This window comes from Esox lucius, chromosome 2 (assembly GCF_011004845.1).
Source record: "Esox lucius isolate fEsoLuc1 chromosome 2, fEsoLuc1.pri, whole genome shotgun sequence".
NCBI classification, from domain to species: domain Eukaryota; kingdom Metazoa; phylum Chordata; class Actinopteri; order Esociformes; family Esocidae; genus Esox; species Esox lucius.
In genome coordinates, this window is record NC_047570.1 from 23,578,200 (window position 1) to 23,596,118 (window position 17,919).

General features: G+C 41.0%; 1 protein-coding gene across 2 annotated transcripts in view; it reads left to right on the top strand.

Annotated features, from left to right (window-relative positions):
- The window catches only part of LOC105025714 (carbohydrate sulfotransferase 8), a 254,513-nt gene extending 250,292 nt beyond the window's left edge, over window positions 1-4,221 (top strand). For both annotated transcript variants that reach the window (XM_013136969.4, XM_020052047.3), the window contains 3 exons: window positions 470-507; window positions 1,924-2,346; window positions 2,504-4,221. In XM_013136969.4, the coding sequence (XP_012992423.3) occupies window positions 470-507; window positions 1,924-2,346; window positions 2,504-3,190 (1,148 nt within the window). In that variant the 3' untranslated portion in view covers window positions 3,191-4,221. The remainder of the gene's footprint in view (window positions 1-469; window positions 508-1,923; window positions 2,347-2,503) is intronic.
- Window positions 4,222-17,919: the final 13,698 nt, after the last annotated feature.

Here is a 17,919-nt window from a genome sequence, read left to right on the forward strand (position 1 = left end):
TCTGTCTGTCTGCCCGTCAGTCTGTCTGTCTGCATTTCTGTCTGTCTTTCTGGGTGTCTGTCTGCCTGTCAGTCTGTCTGTCCCTGAGCTCAGATCACTCTACTCTGTGTTGCCAAACCAATCTAACATTTCTTGCTCCCCCAGTAAGAAAAGGAAATAGTTCACTGACTCCATAGTGAACTATTCAAACTACCGAGACTATCGCAACATAACTGTCGGTTCCTTGTGTAAATACACCCAGTTAAATACCTGTGTGTGTTCCCGCGTGTGGAGCCACTGATGCAGAGGAGAGGGAGGCAGTGGCAGCACAGGCCTTCTAACTGATATTACAGCAGAAGCAACTCACTCAATTACCTGGTTGTGATGCATCAAAGGGCTACCTCTCCTCCTTAACAAGCACTAACAAAACATGTTGTCTTGTTTGCTTAAGGGCTGATGTTTCTCCCTTTTTCTTCTTTTCCCTTCCCAGGTGTGAAGCTCAGAGGAACAGCTCGCGATTCCAGAGAGGTGCCCTCTCTTCTTTTTTTTTTGTGTGACAGTGCCGTTTCTCTGTGTGTGTCTGATAGCATCAGTTTAGAAAGTCTGACCTGAGACCTGCCCTTAGCAGGCCAGGGCTCAGCTTAGAGTGGGCCAGAACCCAGGGAAACCCTGGAGATAAAGGCGGTGTTGGATTAGTGGGGGTCTGTTTCACTGACTACTGGAGGGCTGCTACCAATCCTCAGACCGCTAGCTCCTGTAGTACCAGCTGGGAGAGAGGAGGTGTTGGTGTGAAGCTGTGGGGTGAAGAAAGGGGCACATCCAGGGCTCAGAGTACTGGATACTGGAACAGCCTGGAGTGAGGGGCCTTGTGTGAAGCTGCAGGAGGCAGCCATGACAGGCTGCTATGTCAGGCTCTGGTTCCCTTTCTTTCCTCCTGCTGGCCTCAGTTTGTTCTGGCCTATGCTGGCACTGTGACCAGCAATATAAGTTAGAGACAGAGTTCATTTTAGATGGTCTGGTACCCCATGTGGGCGGAGTTTTCATATTTTAGACCTTTCCACTTGTCCGTAAGGGAGATCTCCACCCACCCGGAGCACGAGGTCCATGCAGAACCAACTCACCCACTTACATCCCTGTGAGTCCTGCAGGCTTCACATGTGGGCTGGCAGCCCTGTGGCTGACTCTGCTCTGCTTTCCAGCAGGAAGCCACTTTTGCCAGTCCTTCCTCTTCTGGAGATTTCCCAGGGGTGTAGGTGGGAGTGCTGGGCATCTGATCCACTGGACATGAGAAAGTAGATAAGCACACATTCCTTACTGTCTCTAATCCCTGTTCTGTTTATACACCCGTTCCATGAGTTTTATAGCACTGTAGCAGCTTTTAATTGTAATAAAATGTCAGAAAACATGACAGCCCGAGGGCATCTGAACATGGTTATCTGCATGTAGATGATTCTAATTTAGATTTCTAATTAAGTGTTTATTAGACATTTATATGACATTATAGTTCTGTTTCTGAGTTATTGCGGTGTGTGGCATTTCAACTGGAAAAGGTTATAGAGTTGGTCACAATGTAGAGAAACAGCCCCACCAAGTGGTGAGTCTAAGAGCTACAGAAGTTAGGATATGTATAATTTCAGAAGACACTCTTATCCATTTTGATTTACAGATGAGAGTGCATATATTTGCAAGTGCCATGCTCTACCAAACAAAACTAAGTGTGAATGTTTGTTAATTCTGTATAGGTTTTGTCAATAAAGGTTTTTAAAGGCCGAAAGCATTGGTTATTTAGCTTACAGAACACATCAAAAAACTGTTTCACTAAATGAAGGAAAATATGTTCATACATATGTATATACTCTGAATACATGAGAGAGAAATAAACACCTGTTTCTCAAGTCTTCCGTTACATCTTGTCCTGCCACGTCTCCCGCTTGTTCCTCTCAGGCTCTGTGTACTCAGGAGACAGAGGCCATGAAAGCTGGCCCGGGGCAGAGGACGGTGGAGGGTCTCACCAGCCCCATCTCTCCCATGCAATTCCCTGCCTTCGAGTGGACCAGGCAGTCAGCCACCCCTGGCTCCAGGGAACAGGACATGGACTCCCTGCGTGTCACCAAGCGTCACAGGAAACTGCTGAAGACCAGCCCCGTGGTCTCCAGCCACTCCCACAACTCCTCGTCTTCCTCCGGTTTCCCAGGCTCTCCTCAGGAGAGGTGGCAGTGGCACCGGTTGTCCCACATCCAGGAGGCTCGGCGCAGGCTGATGAAGGAGGTCTGTGCCAAGTACAAGAGCAGCATCTCACGGACGATCACGCCTCATCATGTGTCCCGCATCTACGTGGAGGACAAGTACAAGCTGCTCTACTGCGAGGTGGTCTTTTGATGATCACATTACTGCATGTTGATTGTTGGATTTCTTTCTTGTTGCTGATTTATACTGATTTTTATTTCTACTTTCTTCAAGATCGGTGTTTTTAACAAACCAATTTCCTCACGAGCGGTTTGTTAAATGTGTCTTATCTCTATAGGTGCCCAAGGCCGGCTGCTCCAATTGGAAGAGAATCCTCATGGTTCTGTCTGGCCTGGCCTCGTCCACGCATGAGATCAAACACGACGCTGTTCACTACGGTAACCATCTCAAGAGACTGGATAGCTTTGACCGGCAGGGCATCACGCGGCGCCTGGAGACGTACACCAAAGTCCTGTTTGTCCGCGAGCCCCTGGAGAGGCTGGTGTCTGCATTCAGGGACAAGTTCCAGAACCCCAACACCTACTATCATCCGGTGTTCGGGAAGCCCATCATCTCCAAGTACAGGGTTAACGCATCCAAAGCAGCCCTCAGGACGGGCAGCGGAGTGACCTTCCAGGAGTTCATGCAGTACCTGTTGGATGTGCACCGGCCCGTGGGCATGGACATTCACTGGGAGCCCGCCAGCCAGCTCTGCAGCCCCTGTCTCCTGGACTACGACTTCATTGGCAAGTTTGAGACCATGGAGGAGGAGGCTAATTTCTTACTGCGTAGGACTGGTGCACCTCAAAATCTGACCTTCCCTAGTTTTAAAGACAGGAACCCTAAGGCTGAAAGAACTTCCACCCATTTAACACACCGCTACTTTGCACAGCTCAGCACATCGGAGAGACAGAGAGCTTATGACTTCTATTACATGGACTATCTTATGTTTAACTACTCCAAACCTTTTAAAGATTTGTATTGATCGATTCTGGATGCTGTTTTAGTCACCAGAAGTTTGCACAATGTAAGGTTTCTCCCTTTTAAAAGTATCACAAGAAGATCATCACTTGGAAATGATGCCTCGAATAAGCCTGTCAGTGTGGTCCTTTACTAAATACAGATGCCAAACATTGAACTTGCAAACAATGTATCCCTGCACACACACACACACACACACAAGAAGACAGTTCAGTACTTTAAATGTGTAAAGTGAAAATGGTGCCCACTCATCCTCTTTTTAGCTTAGCGTAGCAAATTGTTTTAGCTTCAAAAACACTGGCACAGACTGAGCCTATGCTGCCACACTACTACTGAAGAGTGTGCCTGGGCGGTCCCAGTAGGGAAACACCTTCTATGGGCGGTCCCAGTAGGGGAACACCCTCCATGGGCGGTCCCAGTAGGGGAACACCCTCCATGGGCGGTCCCAGTAGGGGAACACCATCAATTTATCCCTGCATCCTATCTTACTTTACCACACCATTTGCATCCTACTAGCTATATGAATATCCTTATCATGCTTTTCTGAATCTGATATTAAAAACTGTACAAAGGGCATTCAAATTAGTATACATATATATATTTTTCTATGTATTTCTATAATGGACATATTTAGTGCTTCTTTGTGTTTTTATTTAATTTCTGATATAATTGATTGTTCTTTCAGTAATTCTATGGTGTATAAAGAATATCAGGCTCTCCTTAGTCCTCCTGGGTTCCACTGTACATCATACTCGTTTAATTAAAACAAAATGGTTACATGGACCGATACAAACTCAAATCCCATGTTTCCTCAATCCCCCAATATGCTCCTGTACTAGAATATTGCGGTTCTGTTACGTAGATAACTGAAACCATCCTTTATATTGACAGTCACAAAGTGGGCTAAGCTAATCTTTGTGTGTGTATTTTTGTGAGTGGGATGTGCGGGTCTATGTGTATAACCCCGTTTTCAAAAAAGTTGGGACGATGTTTAAAATGTAAAGAAAAACAGAATGCAATGATGTGCAAATCATTTAAACCATATATTCAATAGAAGGTTGTACAAAGACAACATATCAAATGTTGAAACAGATACATTTTATTGTTTCTTAAAAAATACAGTGGGGAGAACAAATATTTGATACACTGCCGATTTTGCAGGTTTTCCTACTTACAAACCATGTAAAGGTCTGTAATTTTTATCATAGGTACACTTCAACTGTGAGAGACGGAATCTAAAACAAAAATGTATGATTTTTAAATAATTCATTTGCATTTTATTGCATGACATAAGTATTAAAAACTAAGTATTACATTTTGATACATCAGAGAAGCAGAACTTAATATTTGGTACAGAAACCTTTGTTTGCAATTACAGAGATCATACGTTACCTGTAGTTCTTGACCAGGTTTGCACACACTGCAGCAGGGATTTTGGCCCACTCCTCCATACAGACCTTCTCCTACATGCTTTGTAAGTGGGAAAACCTGCAAAATCGGCAGTGTATCAAATACTTGTTCATCCCAGAGAGGATGAGTCTTTCAGAAGAAAATGTGGGGAGGTGTTCAAAAAGGTGTGAAAGACTGCTTAGGCAAATATTTCAACAATCTCAGCACACAGGCGGATATCCCGAGGGGGACACATATTAATAACACGCAATGAAAGCACTTTTGCTGATTATAGAGACTTAATATCACATTTTTAAGTGTCAAAAGATTGTGACCCCCCGCCCTTTGCCTCACAATGGCTTGATCCACTGCCCCCCAGCCCACAACATATCATGCAGGTGTGTGGGAATCTGACATTGGTGGCTGACTTTCAGTAAGTGGTTCAAACAAAGGATTTGTTAGACATTTCTTTACTTCTGCCACTCAATACAATAAGACACATTTAATTTATACTTCACCAGTCTTCGTTTTCGCTGCATTGAATTTCAGGTCACCCTTTGTTAGCTAGCAGTTAGCTGACATTTGCTAGCTAGCTATAGTAACATCAACTAGTGTTGGCAGCTGTTTGAATTCGAGTCAATGAGAGAAGCTTGCAGTGCAGTGTATTGTAGTGTTCCTTAGCTGGCAAGGTGACTATGTTCGTGTGTACAGTCTGAAAGGCACTCAATGCACGTAGCTAACGTGAGGTTAATGTCCATTTGTTTTATGTTGATAGGGTTCACACACAATATGAATATGCAGAGCTACAGTAGCAAACAAACCGATGGCGCAAACTACAACAGTGTTGTAGCACTACTTTTGGTGTCCCCCTGAGGAATTGCTCTTGAGAAAATTTCATGGAATTGTCCCCTCCTAAATTGATATCAGATTTTCGCCCCTGTCTCAGCTTAAAATTGCAAAGAGTTTGGGGATCTCATCATATATGGTACATAATATCATTAAATGATTCAGAGAATCCAGAGAAATCTCTGTACACAAGGGACCAGGCCGAAAACCAATATTGGATGACCGTGATCTTTGGGCCTTCAGATGGCAATGCATTAAATATAGACACGATTCTGTAGTGAAAATCACTGCATGGGCTGAGGAACACTTACGAAAATCATTGTCTGTGAACACATCCACAAATGCAAGTTAAAACTCTGCCACGCAAAGTTAAAACATATATACAAGATCCAGAAACATTGTTGCCTTCTCAGGGCCCGAGCTCCTTTAAGATGGACTGAGGCAAAGTGTAAAACTGTTCTAACCAAAATTAGAATTATTTTTGGGAATCATGGATGCTGTGTCCTCTGGGCTAAAGGGGACCATCTGGGACCATCTGGCTTGTTATCAGCGCGCAGTTCAAAAGCCAGCATCCGTAAAGTATGGGTGCATTAGTGCACATAGCATGGGTGACTTGCACATCTGTGAAGGCACTATTAATGCTGAACAATATATACAGTTTTTGAGGCAGCATATGCTGCTAGACTACGCCTTTATCAGAGAAGGCCAAACTCCAAACCACATTCTGCACGTATTACAACAGCATGGCTCCGTAGTAAAATAGTCCGGGTGCTAAACTGGCCTGCCTGCAGTTCAGACCTGTCATCCATTGTCATCACATTTGGCGCATTATGATACGAAAAATACGACAAAGGAGACCCCAAACTGTTGAGCAGCTGAAATCCTATATCAAACAAGAATGGGAAAACATTTCACATTCAAAACTACAGCGATTGGTCTCCTCAGTTCCCAAACACTTACAGAGTATTGTTAAAAGAAGAGGTGATGCAACACAGTGGTAAACATGCCCCTGTCAAAACTTTTGTGGAACTTGTTGCTGGCATCAAATTCAAGACGGGTGTATATTTTTCCAGAAACAATGACATTTCTCAGTTTCAACATTTGGTATGTTGTCTTTAGACTGTTCAATTAAATATAGGGGTAAATGATTTGCACATCTTTGCATTCTGTTTTGCATTTTACACCGCATCCCAACTTTTCTGGAAACAGGGTTGTACATAAGAAGTCCTGAAGTTCCCCAAAACATAGTAAAACATGACAATTTGGTCCCCTCAAAAAAAGTGTGATTTCCAGCTTAGTAGTTGGGTTTAGAGAAAAACATAGAATTGGCCATATTGATTGAATTTGGGTTACTTATAGGTTCAGGCATTACAGTTCGGGTTAGATGTTAGGTCTAGGTAAAATGTAGGTGTAAATGTTTGGTTAATGAGGTTAAGGTTAACCTTAAATTAAGGTTAGGATTAGGTTTTGGGCCTGGGGAAAGGGAAAGGGAATAGGGGACTTGTTTCACGATAGATAAACTAGTTAGTTTTTTGTGTCAGTGTGATTTTATTACACATGAGTAGACCAGAAGTCTGGTCAAAGACAGTTAAACCTGAAAATGTGTTAAACTCAAGTTTTTTTTTGTTCACCCCCACAAGGAAACATGTTGGTTTAGGGTACTGTAAAACTTACAAATTGGGTTTGTGTTAGAAATGTAGTTAAGTTTAAGTATTAGGGTTAGGTTTATAGGGTTAGGTTAGGTTTCGTTATTGAGGTTAGGTTGTTAGGATTAGGTTTAGGGTTAACGGATAGGATTATGATTTTTTGGTCTACTCAAGGATAGAACATCAAATGTGTGTGCTTGTGTGTATGATCTCATTCTCAGACTACCAAATGCACAAAGAAATTGATGGACCAACCTATTGATCTTCACCAGGAAATGTTTTTTTTTTTTTTTTAACTGCATAGGCATTGGCTAGATGGCTTTTATCTACCAACCAATCATCTTACCCAAAACATTTCCCCTAACCCTCCTACTTATGTGTCTTCCACACCTGTCTCGTCTTCTTTTATGGCCACGCCTTGTAGTCATGTAATTTGCTCAAAGTAAATTATGATACATTATTTATTCAGTAAGACCATTTCCATAGACTTCAATGTTTTATTCCACTAAGGCCAACTTGAAATGCTTGGTCTCTTGGTCTCATATCCACTGCCGATAACCTGGAGACAAGGTTAGTGTGTGTGTGTGTGTGTGTGTGTGTGTGTGTGTGTGTGTGTGTGTGTGTGTGACAGAGAGCGAGAAGTAGGCGAGAGAAGAACTTAAGTGATTTCTTTTCACAGCTCTGTGTGGAGCTCTCAGTGCTGACCCTCAGCCCAGACACACAGATATGACTTGTATTTTGCAGTAGGAAACCGTGAATACAGCATTACAAATATATTTTAACAGGGTAACAACTAACAAAAACCATAATACACTATGAGCTATTATCTATACAATTAATAGGGTGTAGGAGATGTGTGGGAGGGAGTGTTCGGAAAAGCCAATAATAGTTTTCAAAATATTGCCCAAGTCCTCTATTACCCCCCTTGAAAAAGACTGAGGTAGATCTGTTCTGCACAGTGGTAAGCCAGGGAAAGGCAAGCCCACTTAAGGCCAACCCAACACAGTTTCCTGGATAAGTCTTAAGCTGCTAAAACGCTTTGTGAAATGTGTCTGTAACAGTTACAATGTAACAAAGAGAAAGTAAATTGCATATACTGTTGTGTTTTATGGTGTATAGCCTACTGTACACGCTTACTGGTTATGGCTCTAATAAGTGATTAGAATTATCCTCATTCAGTTGTCTTCTACTGTTCAGCTCTAGTTAGACTGTAAAGGCCAGCCACAGTGTGTCTTGGAGGACACATACTTTCTCTTTATGAACAATGACACAGAAATGCACATTAATATATATATATATATAAAAATATATATATATATATATATATATATATATATACACATTATATTCAGATTTTACTATATTTTTTAAGAAGAAAAAGAAAGAGAATACATATTTACGATGACATTTACGGTATTATAGAATTCTGTCAATGTAGTGTGATGGCTTTTGCAGTTCCAAAACCTATTTGTGGTTCAGACGGTGGTCTGATTCTATGTAGTTAGCCAGCCTCTGGCCCAAAGCTTAATAGCACACTATGGGTGTTACTTTATCCTAAAAATTATATTCCTCACCCCCAACCCTGTTCTGTTAGGTTTCTTCAGAAATGTTTGTATGTGGGTATATGGGTACAGCACAGATATATCAAGACTATTTATGTTAACAAGTGAATGTACAGTATACGTGTTTTTTCAGTGGTGATTAAGTGTATAAATACATGGTCTGGAACCCTTTGCCTTATTTTACACTGCCAATCAAAAGGTGTGTTTCAGGAAGACATTATGCAGGTGCTTGGTTTCTGCTGAGTGTCTACTAATAAACTGTCTTTAGCTTTTTCACCGTGCTGCCACTTTTTCATGCTGATCATCCTCTAATAATTCTCCAATGAATCATTCCTAGGTGCTTCATGTCTGAATGCTTTGTCTCCCATATACATGATTTGAGGGGGTTCTAAAGAGAGTCAGAGAACACCATTCATTTATTGAATGATTGATTATAAAATACATTTGACTGACACATTAATATCAAAAGGTTGATGATCAGTAGTTCTGGAACTTTACTTACAGTATATTCCTTTTACTACTCATGTGAGTTTTGTTCTTTAATACACGTACAATAAAAAAAATTGCTGGAGGGAGTACTGTATTTATATCCAGTTCATAATTAATGTTATATTGAAGGAGTGGATATATTTCTCCTGTGAATGTAAATGAATTGAATGACTGACTGTTGTAAATCTAGTGGCGTATATTTAGATGGCAACCTGAAGCTCTAAATCATTTCGTTGTCGACAACCAGCTACCTCGTATTTTTGTAGATCCAAATAGTAAATGAATCTGTTCAAATTTGATAAATATGTACAGTAAAGGTAATTTATACAACAACTGCTGTGTAAGTCATGACAACAATCAGAAGGTTACTATTCTGTTGAATTCCATTCAGAATACAAAGCCCTCCATCTAGCTCATTAGTGGGAGGAAGCTGTAGACGCAGTAATGAAACTTCTGTGGTCTTTCAGCTTGAGGCTACAGAAAACAACAAATACAAGGACTCTGATGGAAGTGAAAAAAAAACTGAGACAACATCTTAACTCATAAACATTGTACTGTGTTGAAGAAATGATATAGAGTTTATAAAAGAATGACCTGTATTACAATTCAAATTCGATTTCGTACTTGTGCCAGTTAAGCCCACAGCTAAACAATCTATGTCTGCCTCTGAGTTAAACATTAACATGGATGAAGAAAATGTGGCAATGTTTCTGCAATGAAGATGTAACACAGTTCTCTGTTGGTGGATATAAGCCCTTCTGCACACACACACACACACACAAATACATTATTGATATTGTGATGGCATGTGTTTTGACAACCTGAATCAAATCAACGCCTTGGCCCGTTCTCCCATTCATTAACATACATTTGCTGCTTTGCTGTGACTTCTCAATTCAGCGGGTTGCATTTAAGAGACATCTATCTAAATAATATTTAATTAAAGGTTGATGATGTGGGTGAGCTCATCTGATTCATATGCATGCCAGAGCAATTTTATCAGTTTCACATGGATTCTCTTGTTTGTTTTGACAATATGCTGGAACACGCTCAAGACTTCTGCTCTGCACTGTATTTGGGAGGATAGCTCATTAAAATGATTTTCTAAGGACCTATTAATAACAGCTTGATTCAAAGCTTATCAAATAATAGATGTTTTGCGTTTTCTATTGGAAATCTTCAAAACACTGTTGTTGAGTAACTATGTCTGCCTTAAACTCCTTTAAGATTGTTTGCAGGTGTTTGAGCCTAGACTCTTGGATGGTTCATTCGGTTGCAGGATGTTCAGGCTGTGTCTGGTCAATATCTGAATAGATATTTGTATCTAGTGTTAAATCATTGGTGAAACCTTAATTGACTTGAACATGCATAATGTCTTTATAACATTGAAATTGAATTTCCATTGATGAAATGTAGTCTCTGTAATCATATGTTAATTTCCATAGCATACACATACCGGTGCCTACAGCACATCGGCTGGTTTCCACCCAAGGACAAATGCAAAATCACCACAAGGTGGCAGCACTTGATCTGATGGTGAAAATAAGAGTAAATTGAACAAAGAAATACTACATGCTCGTTGGTATACAGTGCTTCCATATCATGTAATGTAACAACATTAGGAATTCATACATATGCCAGGTATAGTACATATATCCACTTTCAAAAGTCGCAGCTGTTTCCATAGCTCAGATTTGAATTAGAAATCTCCATAACATAGGCTGCAACAAATTTATTGAAGCTTTATGCTGTCATTGACATTAATTATGCAACAGCTTTAATGAATTTGAATCAATAAACACAGGATCAATAATTAAGTTAGTCACGCAAGCTGGTGGGCACAGAGTAGTTATCTAACCTTCAGGCTATAGCGATCGCTCTACAGGACAGATAAAGCCTGTTCGGATCCTTGGAACATTTGCATGATAAAAGCATTCTCCCATGATTCTGTTACCAGAGAACTAATATTTTTCACACACAAAAAAGTATATGTATTTTTATTGTAAAAATCAATTTATGCTGTGTGGAACATGTGTCCGTTTATAAGGACAGACAGGAGTCAGGCAACCTGCTAATAACTTTTAATTCGGAGAAGGAAACACTGCAATGCAGGTTTTATTGAATTGAGAGGTGAGATACCTAACCGATGGATCGTCATTATCATTATTTTATGAAGCGCCCCACATTCGACGTGACACAACTAGTGTACCTCACTGCCCAGCCATCAGCAGGTAGGTGTCCTGTAGCACCATGCCAAAGTCAGAGGGGCTGCTGTAGGTGTCGGTTCGAAGAGAAGGTATCACATTTGAATAAAGCTGACATACTCTGAATAACACCTACATCACACTAACAAAAAATAAAGCAGAGCATATATTTATGTTCACACCCTTGGATGTCAAGCAGGGTCTAGATCTATGGCCAACGGAGGGTTCTGGGAATCATTCCATTCTTGATGTGTTGCTTCCTAGCTGTCTATTCCCCCATCAAGTGGAGTGAGTAATGACGGTAACAGAAGAGACACCTGGCCCTAAACAAGTACCAGAGAGAGGACAGGAAGGAGTGTGAGGGGCCCACATTGCACTGCCTGATGGGATAGAATCGCACACAGAGGCAACAAACTATCTGGGACTATCAGTTATAGTGACAGGGCAGGCGGTGGCGTGCTATTAGCAGGCTGGAGGTTAGGCCCTGAGCAGACCCCGTCCCACCCAGGATGGATGGGCCTTTCTGGCGGGACTAAATTAATACTGGGGAGTCTTGTCTAGTGAATTGCTTTTAGAACAATGTCCTCCTAAGGAGCTAATCAGACAGGAGTTATCAGAGAGTGCTTGTGGGGTTAGGGCTCTGTGTATCAGGGCTAGTTATCAGAGAGTGCCTGTGGGGTTAGGGCTCTGTGTATCAGGGCTAGGGCTGCCTGAGAAAGAGAGGACAGGTGCACAACAGGCACAGGGACTTATTTCAGGGCAGGAGATGGAGAGCTTCTTTCTGGTCCCGCTTAGTAGGAATTTTAATGTTGTTGGACTACTATATAGTCAATTACACTGTAAATGTTTCAGATGTACTCACTAATGGCCAGTATCAGCTGCTTATGGAAGTTTTATAGCTATGAAGTTATGAACCTATTGAGCTGATACACAAGGAATTAGTGTGAATATGAGGATGCTATAAAAAGTATCAAATGTCCCCCAGTAATGTGAAAAACTATATTCTCTTTAAAACCCACTTTCAAAGTTCAGTCCAGTCAACTGGCTACTGAACCACGTCTTCCTCTGCAGTCGGATGTGAGCTCAATGTATTTCCAAATGAGGACCTGACAGGATGGGGTCAAGACAGAAACACAGTGGATCGCAGCAGTAAGATCATACATGACTGAGTCATTAGGATGTGCAGGAGAACACACTGTATGGCTGCACACAATGGAAACCCGGCGTCACTAATGGCCACAATGCAAAGTGTTACTGAAAGGAAGCCATGACCGCGGGCAGTGAAGACGGCGAAAGCTCCCCGGTCAGCAAGCATTCCTCTTAGCCTGATGTCAGGCCACTGTGGCTTTTCTTGCTGCCTTGAGAAAGAGCCCGCTGGCCAAGTGTCCATGGAGGCCTGTCTTACCCTCTGTATCATTGCAAACACAGATACAGATACATCACACCCTCACGTGACCATGAATTATGCTGCCATACCTATTTCAACTCACTGTTGTCATGGTTCCTGGTGTGTGCCACCGGACCACCAAAGCACTGGCTCCCTGGTAGGACTTCATTGAGTAGGGTGTTCTGCTACTGAGTGGTGTGGTTGACCCAGTTGGTTACGTTAAAATGTATGCACTAACCGAAAGTTGCTCTGGATGAGTGTCTGCTAAATGAGAAGAATTTACATATTTAGCCTTGTGCAGTTGTGCAGTAGTGAAAATAAGTTTCTGAAACCTGCAATAACTATTTCAAGCTTGTTCAACAAAGCCTGCTAACACACCCGCTCCCTCTCCCCATTATTGGGACATTTTAACCATAATTAATCATGGCATTATAAGGATTCCATTACAAGTGTTTAGAAATCCTTTCCATTCCTTAACTGGCATTCATTTAATCTCACCAGAGCAAAGTCAACGCAATGTCATAATTTAATAAATTCTAATTTACTTTCATTCTAATGTACTTCTAATTCTGAAAAGTATGTTCTCTAACCTTCAGCCAATGGCAATCTCTCTCCAGGGCAAATAAAGTTGATTTGCATCATTGCAATATCTGGGGGATAAAAATATACTCCTGTGTGTCTGTGAATAGGCAACAGTTGTTCCCTCTAATGAAGATATTTGATGTATGTATTTTTATGTAAAAGCATATTTAGTGAGTGTGCAATATCTGCCAGTGATGAATACATTCCAGCCTTGCAACTTATCTTTCTGTAAAATGAAAGCATACTTATGAGGTAGGTCAACATTGTAGTGGTGGCAGGTTTTTAGACTTTGCCCCCCACCAATTCTGAGTTCATTTGAATATTTAATAAAAGAGCTACTGAATTGAGTCCTTACAACTGTGACTCCAAAATAGTTAAAGACATTATTAACCATTCGACTCTGGTTGGGCAAAACATAAAAATCCAGAGTTTATAGATTTACATCCTTGATGCAGACATTGTATGAAAGGAATACTTTAAGAGCCCAAATTCTAAATGCTTGAATACTTGAATAACTTTATTTGGCTCATTCATGCAGAGGTTAACATACTGTCAAATACATTTCTCAATAAAGAAAGAAATGTATTACATTTTTGAGGTATTTTATCAGTCAGGTTCGCTTTATGTATAAAGTCTAGGACTAAAATTAAGACCTAATCACGTTGTGGGTCAAATGTATGCAGAAATACAGGTCCAGAAAAAATTAAGAGACCACTGCACCTTTTTCTTTCCTTTCCAAAATAGTCAAAAAGGAAGGTTTTGAGCGAGGAACAGAAGGGTTAAAATTAAAAGACCACTGCAAATTGAACGCTTCTGTTCCTCACTCAAAACTTTCCAAATTGGCTCATCACGGTCTGGGGTTGGTGGAGTTGATGTTGGACAGGGTTGCTTTGCCATGTTGCGCTTTGGCAACACTTTGAGGTGGTTTCTAGCTCAATCATGGTAATTTACTGGTGAATGTGTTTTTCTCCAAGTGTTTAGGTGTTGGGTACAACTTTCTGACTGAGCGAGCAGTGTGAGAACAAAAACAGGGCTCGACCAGATGTGCTTCGGAGGACACATCTCAAACATTGATTCTCCTGAGCATGGCGGAAGGTGCAGGGTAAAAGTTGAATTCAAAAACTACATAAAAAACATATAATAATATTATTTCACAGAAATACAGAAAATACTGCAGGTTTCCTATTCTTGCTCTCATCAATGTAGGCTGTCTTCATCCACTTGGTATTGAAGCATTAGAGATCAAGTGATTCGAACTAATGCATCTGTGTCCGTATCCTGCTCTTTATAGCAAAGCAATAGCCCACATGGATTTATTGGTCACCCATCAAAATACCTTTATCACTATGTACTATTGTGGGATTAAATCAGTTCTAAAACAAGATTGCACATTCAGTGTGTAAAACTGGTTTTGCCAAGTAAAGATGGGTGGGATTGCATGTTGTGACCATAAAATGTCATCAGCCAGCAGCTTTCGTCCCTATCAGCCAGTCTACTGCACAGCACAGAGCACTCTCCTCTCGCCTTGGGCACTGACCACACTTGCTCCCTTCCCCCCTCCTGTGTGAGTGTGTGTCTCTCTCTCCCTCTCTCCTTCTGTATCTCTCTCTCTCCCCACACTAGGCCCAGCCCCCACCCCACCCTCCCCTACCCAGCAACTGCCGGAGGCCCCGGGCTCCCACAGTGTCAGGAAGGCCTCAGTGTTGACAAAGCAGCTGGCCTTCAGAAGACACATCAAAACCAGGGCCTGCTTGCTGTTAAGGGCTGAGCACTCAACAAAAGGACAGGACTCTAGTTTCAGTCCTGGACCATTACTAGGCTCAATAACAGAACTCTGCACAGGCAAAAAGGAAGGCCCTCTAGGTAATTACATTCCCTGTTATGGACAGAATCCAGGACTGCCATATTAGATCACAATGTGCCAACCTACCAAGTCACATCCCGTACATGGTTAATATATTTGGATGATGACAGCTGGATGATGGATTATCATAAATGTAAATCATACTTCAAGGTTGGGGGTGGTTGCCACTATGACACATGCACCCTAATGAGAGCTCTGTTCTGGGTTCCCCCTAATGCAAGGCTTCTCCCCCAGGCAACATTAACTTGGTGCCTTAAATGTGATGTACATTTAGTATGACTGGAACCACCATACTGTTAAAATTGTTATTTCAAAAGAAATAATAGACACCAGCTACAGTAGAAACAAAGAAACATTTGAAATAAAACCACATTTTTATTGTCCCCCCTAATCTATTAAAAATGGTATATCGTTCATGCCAAGATCTCACGTTTAGGAAGAGTAAACATCATTGTTTTAATAGCAGACTAGAATTAATTTATTCTGGTAGTAGTACAATCTTTTAAAATACAGATGAGAAAAGATTAGAGAGCATGCTTGAAATTACTCCCTGTCCAGAATATTCATGAACACTAAAAGGTTTTCAAAATAATATACAAAACCAGTCAAAGGTTTGGACACACCTATTCATTCAAGGGCATTTCTTTGTTTTTACCATTTTCCACATTGTAGAATAATAGCAAAGACTATGAACTGGCACATATGGAATGTAGCAACCCAAAAATATTTAAACAGATAAAAACACCTCTAATAATGTAAAGTATGCGATGTAGCCACCCTTTGCCTGGATGACAGCTTTGCACACTCTTTGCATTCTCCCAAAAAGCTTCATGATAGTCACTTGGAAATCCATTTCAGTTAAAAGGTGTGCCTTGTGAAATGTTAATTTGTGGAATTGTTTTCCTTCAGCCAATCAGCTGTGTTGTGACATGGTAGAGTTTTATTCAGAAGATTATTATTATGTCTGTATTGTAGCAGTCCATATTAGGGCAAGAACAGCTCAAATAAGCAAAGGAAAACGACAGCATTTCTTTGATTGACAAGGTCAATCAAGATTTTTCAGTCACAAACATTATGAAGCGCTATGATGAAACTGACTCTCATGAGGACCGCCACAGAAAAGGAAGACCCAGAGTCATCTCTGATGCTGAGGATATGTTCATTAGTTCCCAGCCTCAGAAATCATCAATTGCAGCCCAAATAAATGAGTTCAGAGGAGACTGCATGAATCAGGCTTTCATGCTCGAATTGCTGCAAATAAACCAATACTAACAGACACCAATAATAAGAGAGCTGCTTGGGCCAAGAAATATGAGAAATGGACATTAGACAGGTAGAAATTTGTCATTTGGTCTGATGATCTCCAAATCTGAGATTTTTGGTTACTACCGCCATGTCTTTGTGAGACGCAGGGTGGGTGAGTAGATGATCTCTGCATGTGTAGTTCCCACCATTAAGCACGGAGGAGGAAGTGTGATGGTGTGGAGGAACTTTGCCGGTGACACTGTCCGTGATTTATTTAAAGTTCCAGGCACACTCAACCAGCATGGCTACCGAAGCATTCTGCAGCAATTCGGCATCCAATCTGGTTTGCACAACTAAAACAGGGTTAAGTGTCACATCTGAAGAGCTAAGATTAGAATTAAGGTTTTGTATGTTATGGTTAAGCCAGGTGTGGATAAACCAGGTGTCAATCAAAGACATTAGTTGACTAGGGTAATTGCATTGTATCTAATTTGCCAAACATGTAATTGCAATTTTTCAAGAAAAACGATCAGGTATATATTCCAAATAAACCAAAATACATTTCACGTTGCATTCCTTATCGGACCCAGGTCAGTTCTCTTTCGACTGCAAAACTAGGTTGACATTTAACAGCTGCAACAGACACACGTGAAGGTTTAAAGTACCTGCCCTCTTTCTGCATTTTCCTAAATTAATTGCCAGCATTTAGCACTTCGGGGGAATTACTGTGCCGGTTAAAATGTGTCTGTCTGTCTCCATAACTCCATTCTATTAATACACTGGCACCTCTCATGCTGTCTCTGAAATAATGAACAATAAGCGTCGCTGCTGCACCTCAGACACATGCAAACATCAAGCAGAATGTCAAATGACTGAGGAAAATGGAACGATTGACAGGAGCGAGCAAGGCTCCATAAAGCATGCATATTACAAAAAGCAAGCTCTGGATGTTCTTTTAAAAACTTCCTGAGGAAACCAGAAGAAATAATCTTAATCAAGGGTGAAATACTTGGGTTAGGTTACAACTGCAATGAATAAGTAGGCATTTAGATGGGGTAAGAAAACTGCTAACAGTTTCAGAGTCTGTCATGCAGTTGTAGGCCAGTATATGGAACCATGTCAAAGCATAAAGTAACAGAAAAAAATACTTTTGTTAGTAGGCTTATAGATTTTTTAAAATGTTCAGTTGCCATTGTCGTCATTGTGGTCAGGTAAAAAAAATAATCCAGATGCATTACTTTTCTTTACATATCCATAAGGTGGTACTATGTTCCACATCTCAGGCCATTACTTGGACAGAACACGATTGTCAAACTATAGGAGATAGGGTTTGGCTCCTTGATTGAGATCTGAAATATAACTGCCCGGTTAGGATCTTACTTCTAAAAATGTGCATTTTGTTAATTTGTAGCCAAATAATGTTATTGACTCATCCAACACTCATATTTGTAGCCAACAGAAGGATTGAAGGAATCCCTCAAACCTGTACCTCAAATGGACTGTTTAAATCATGCTTGCT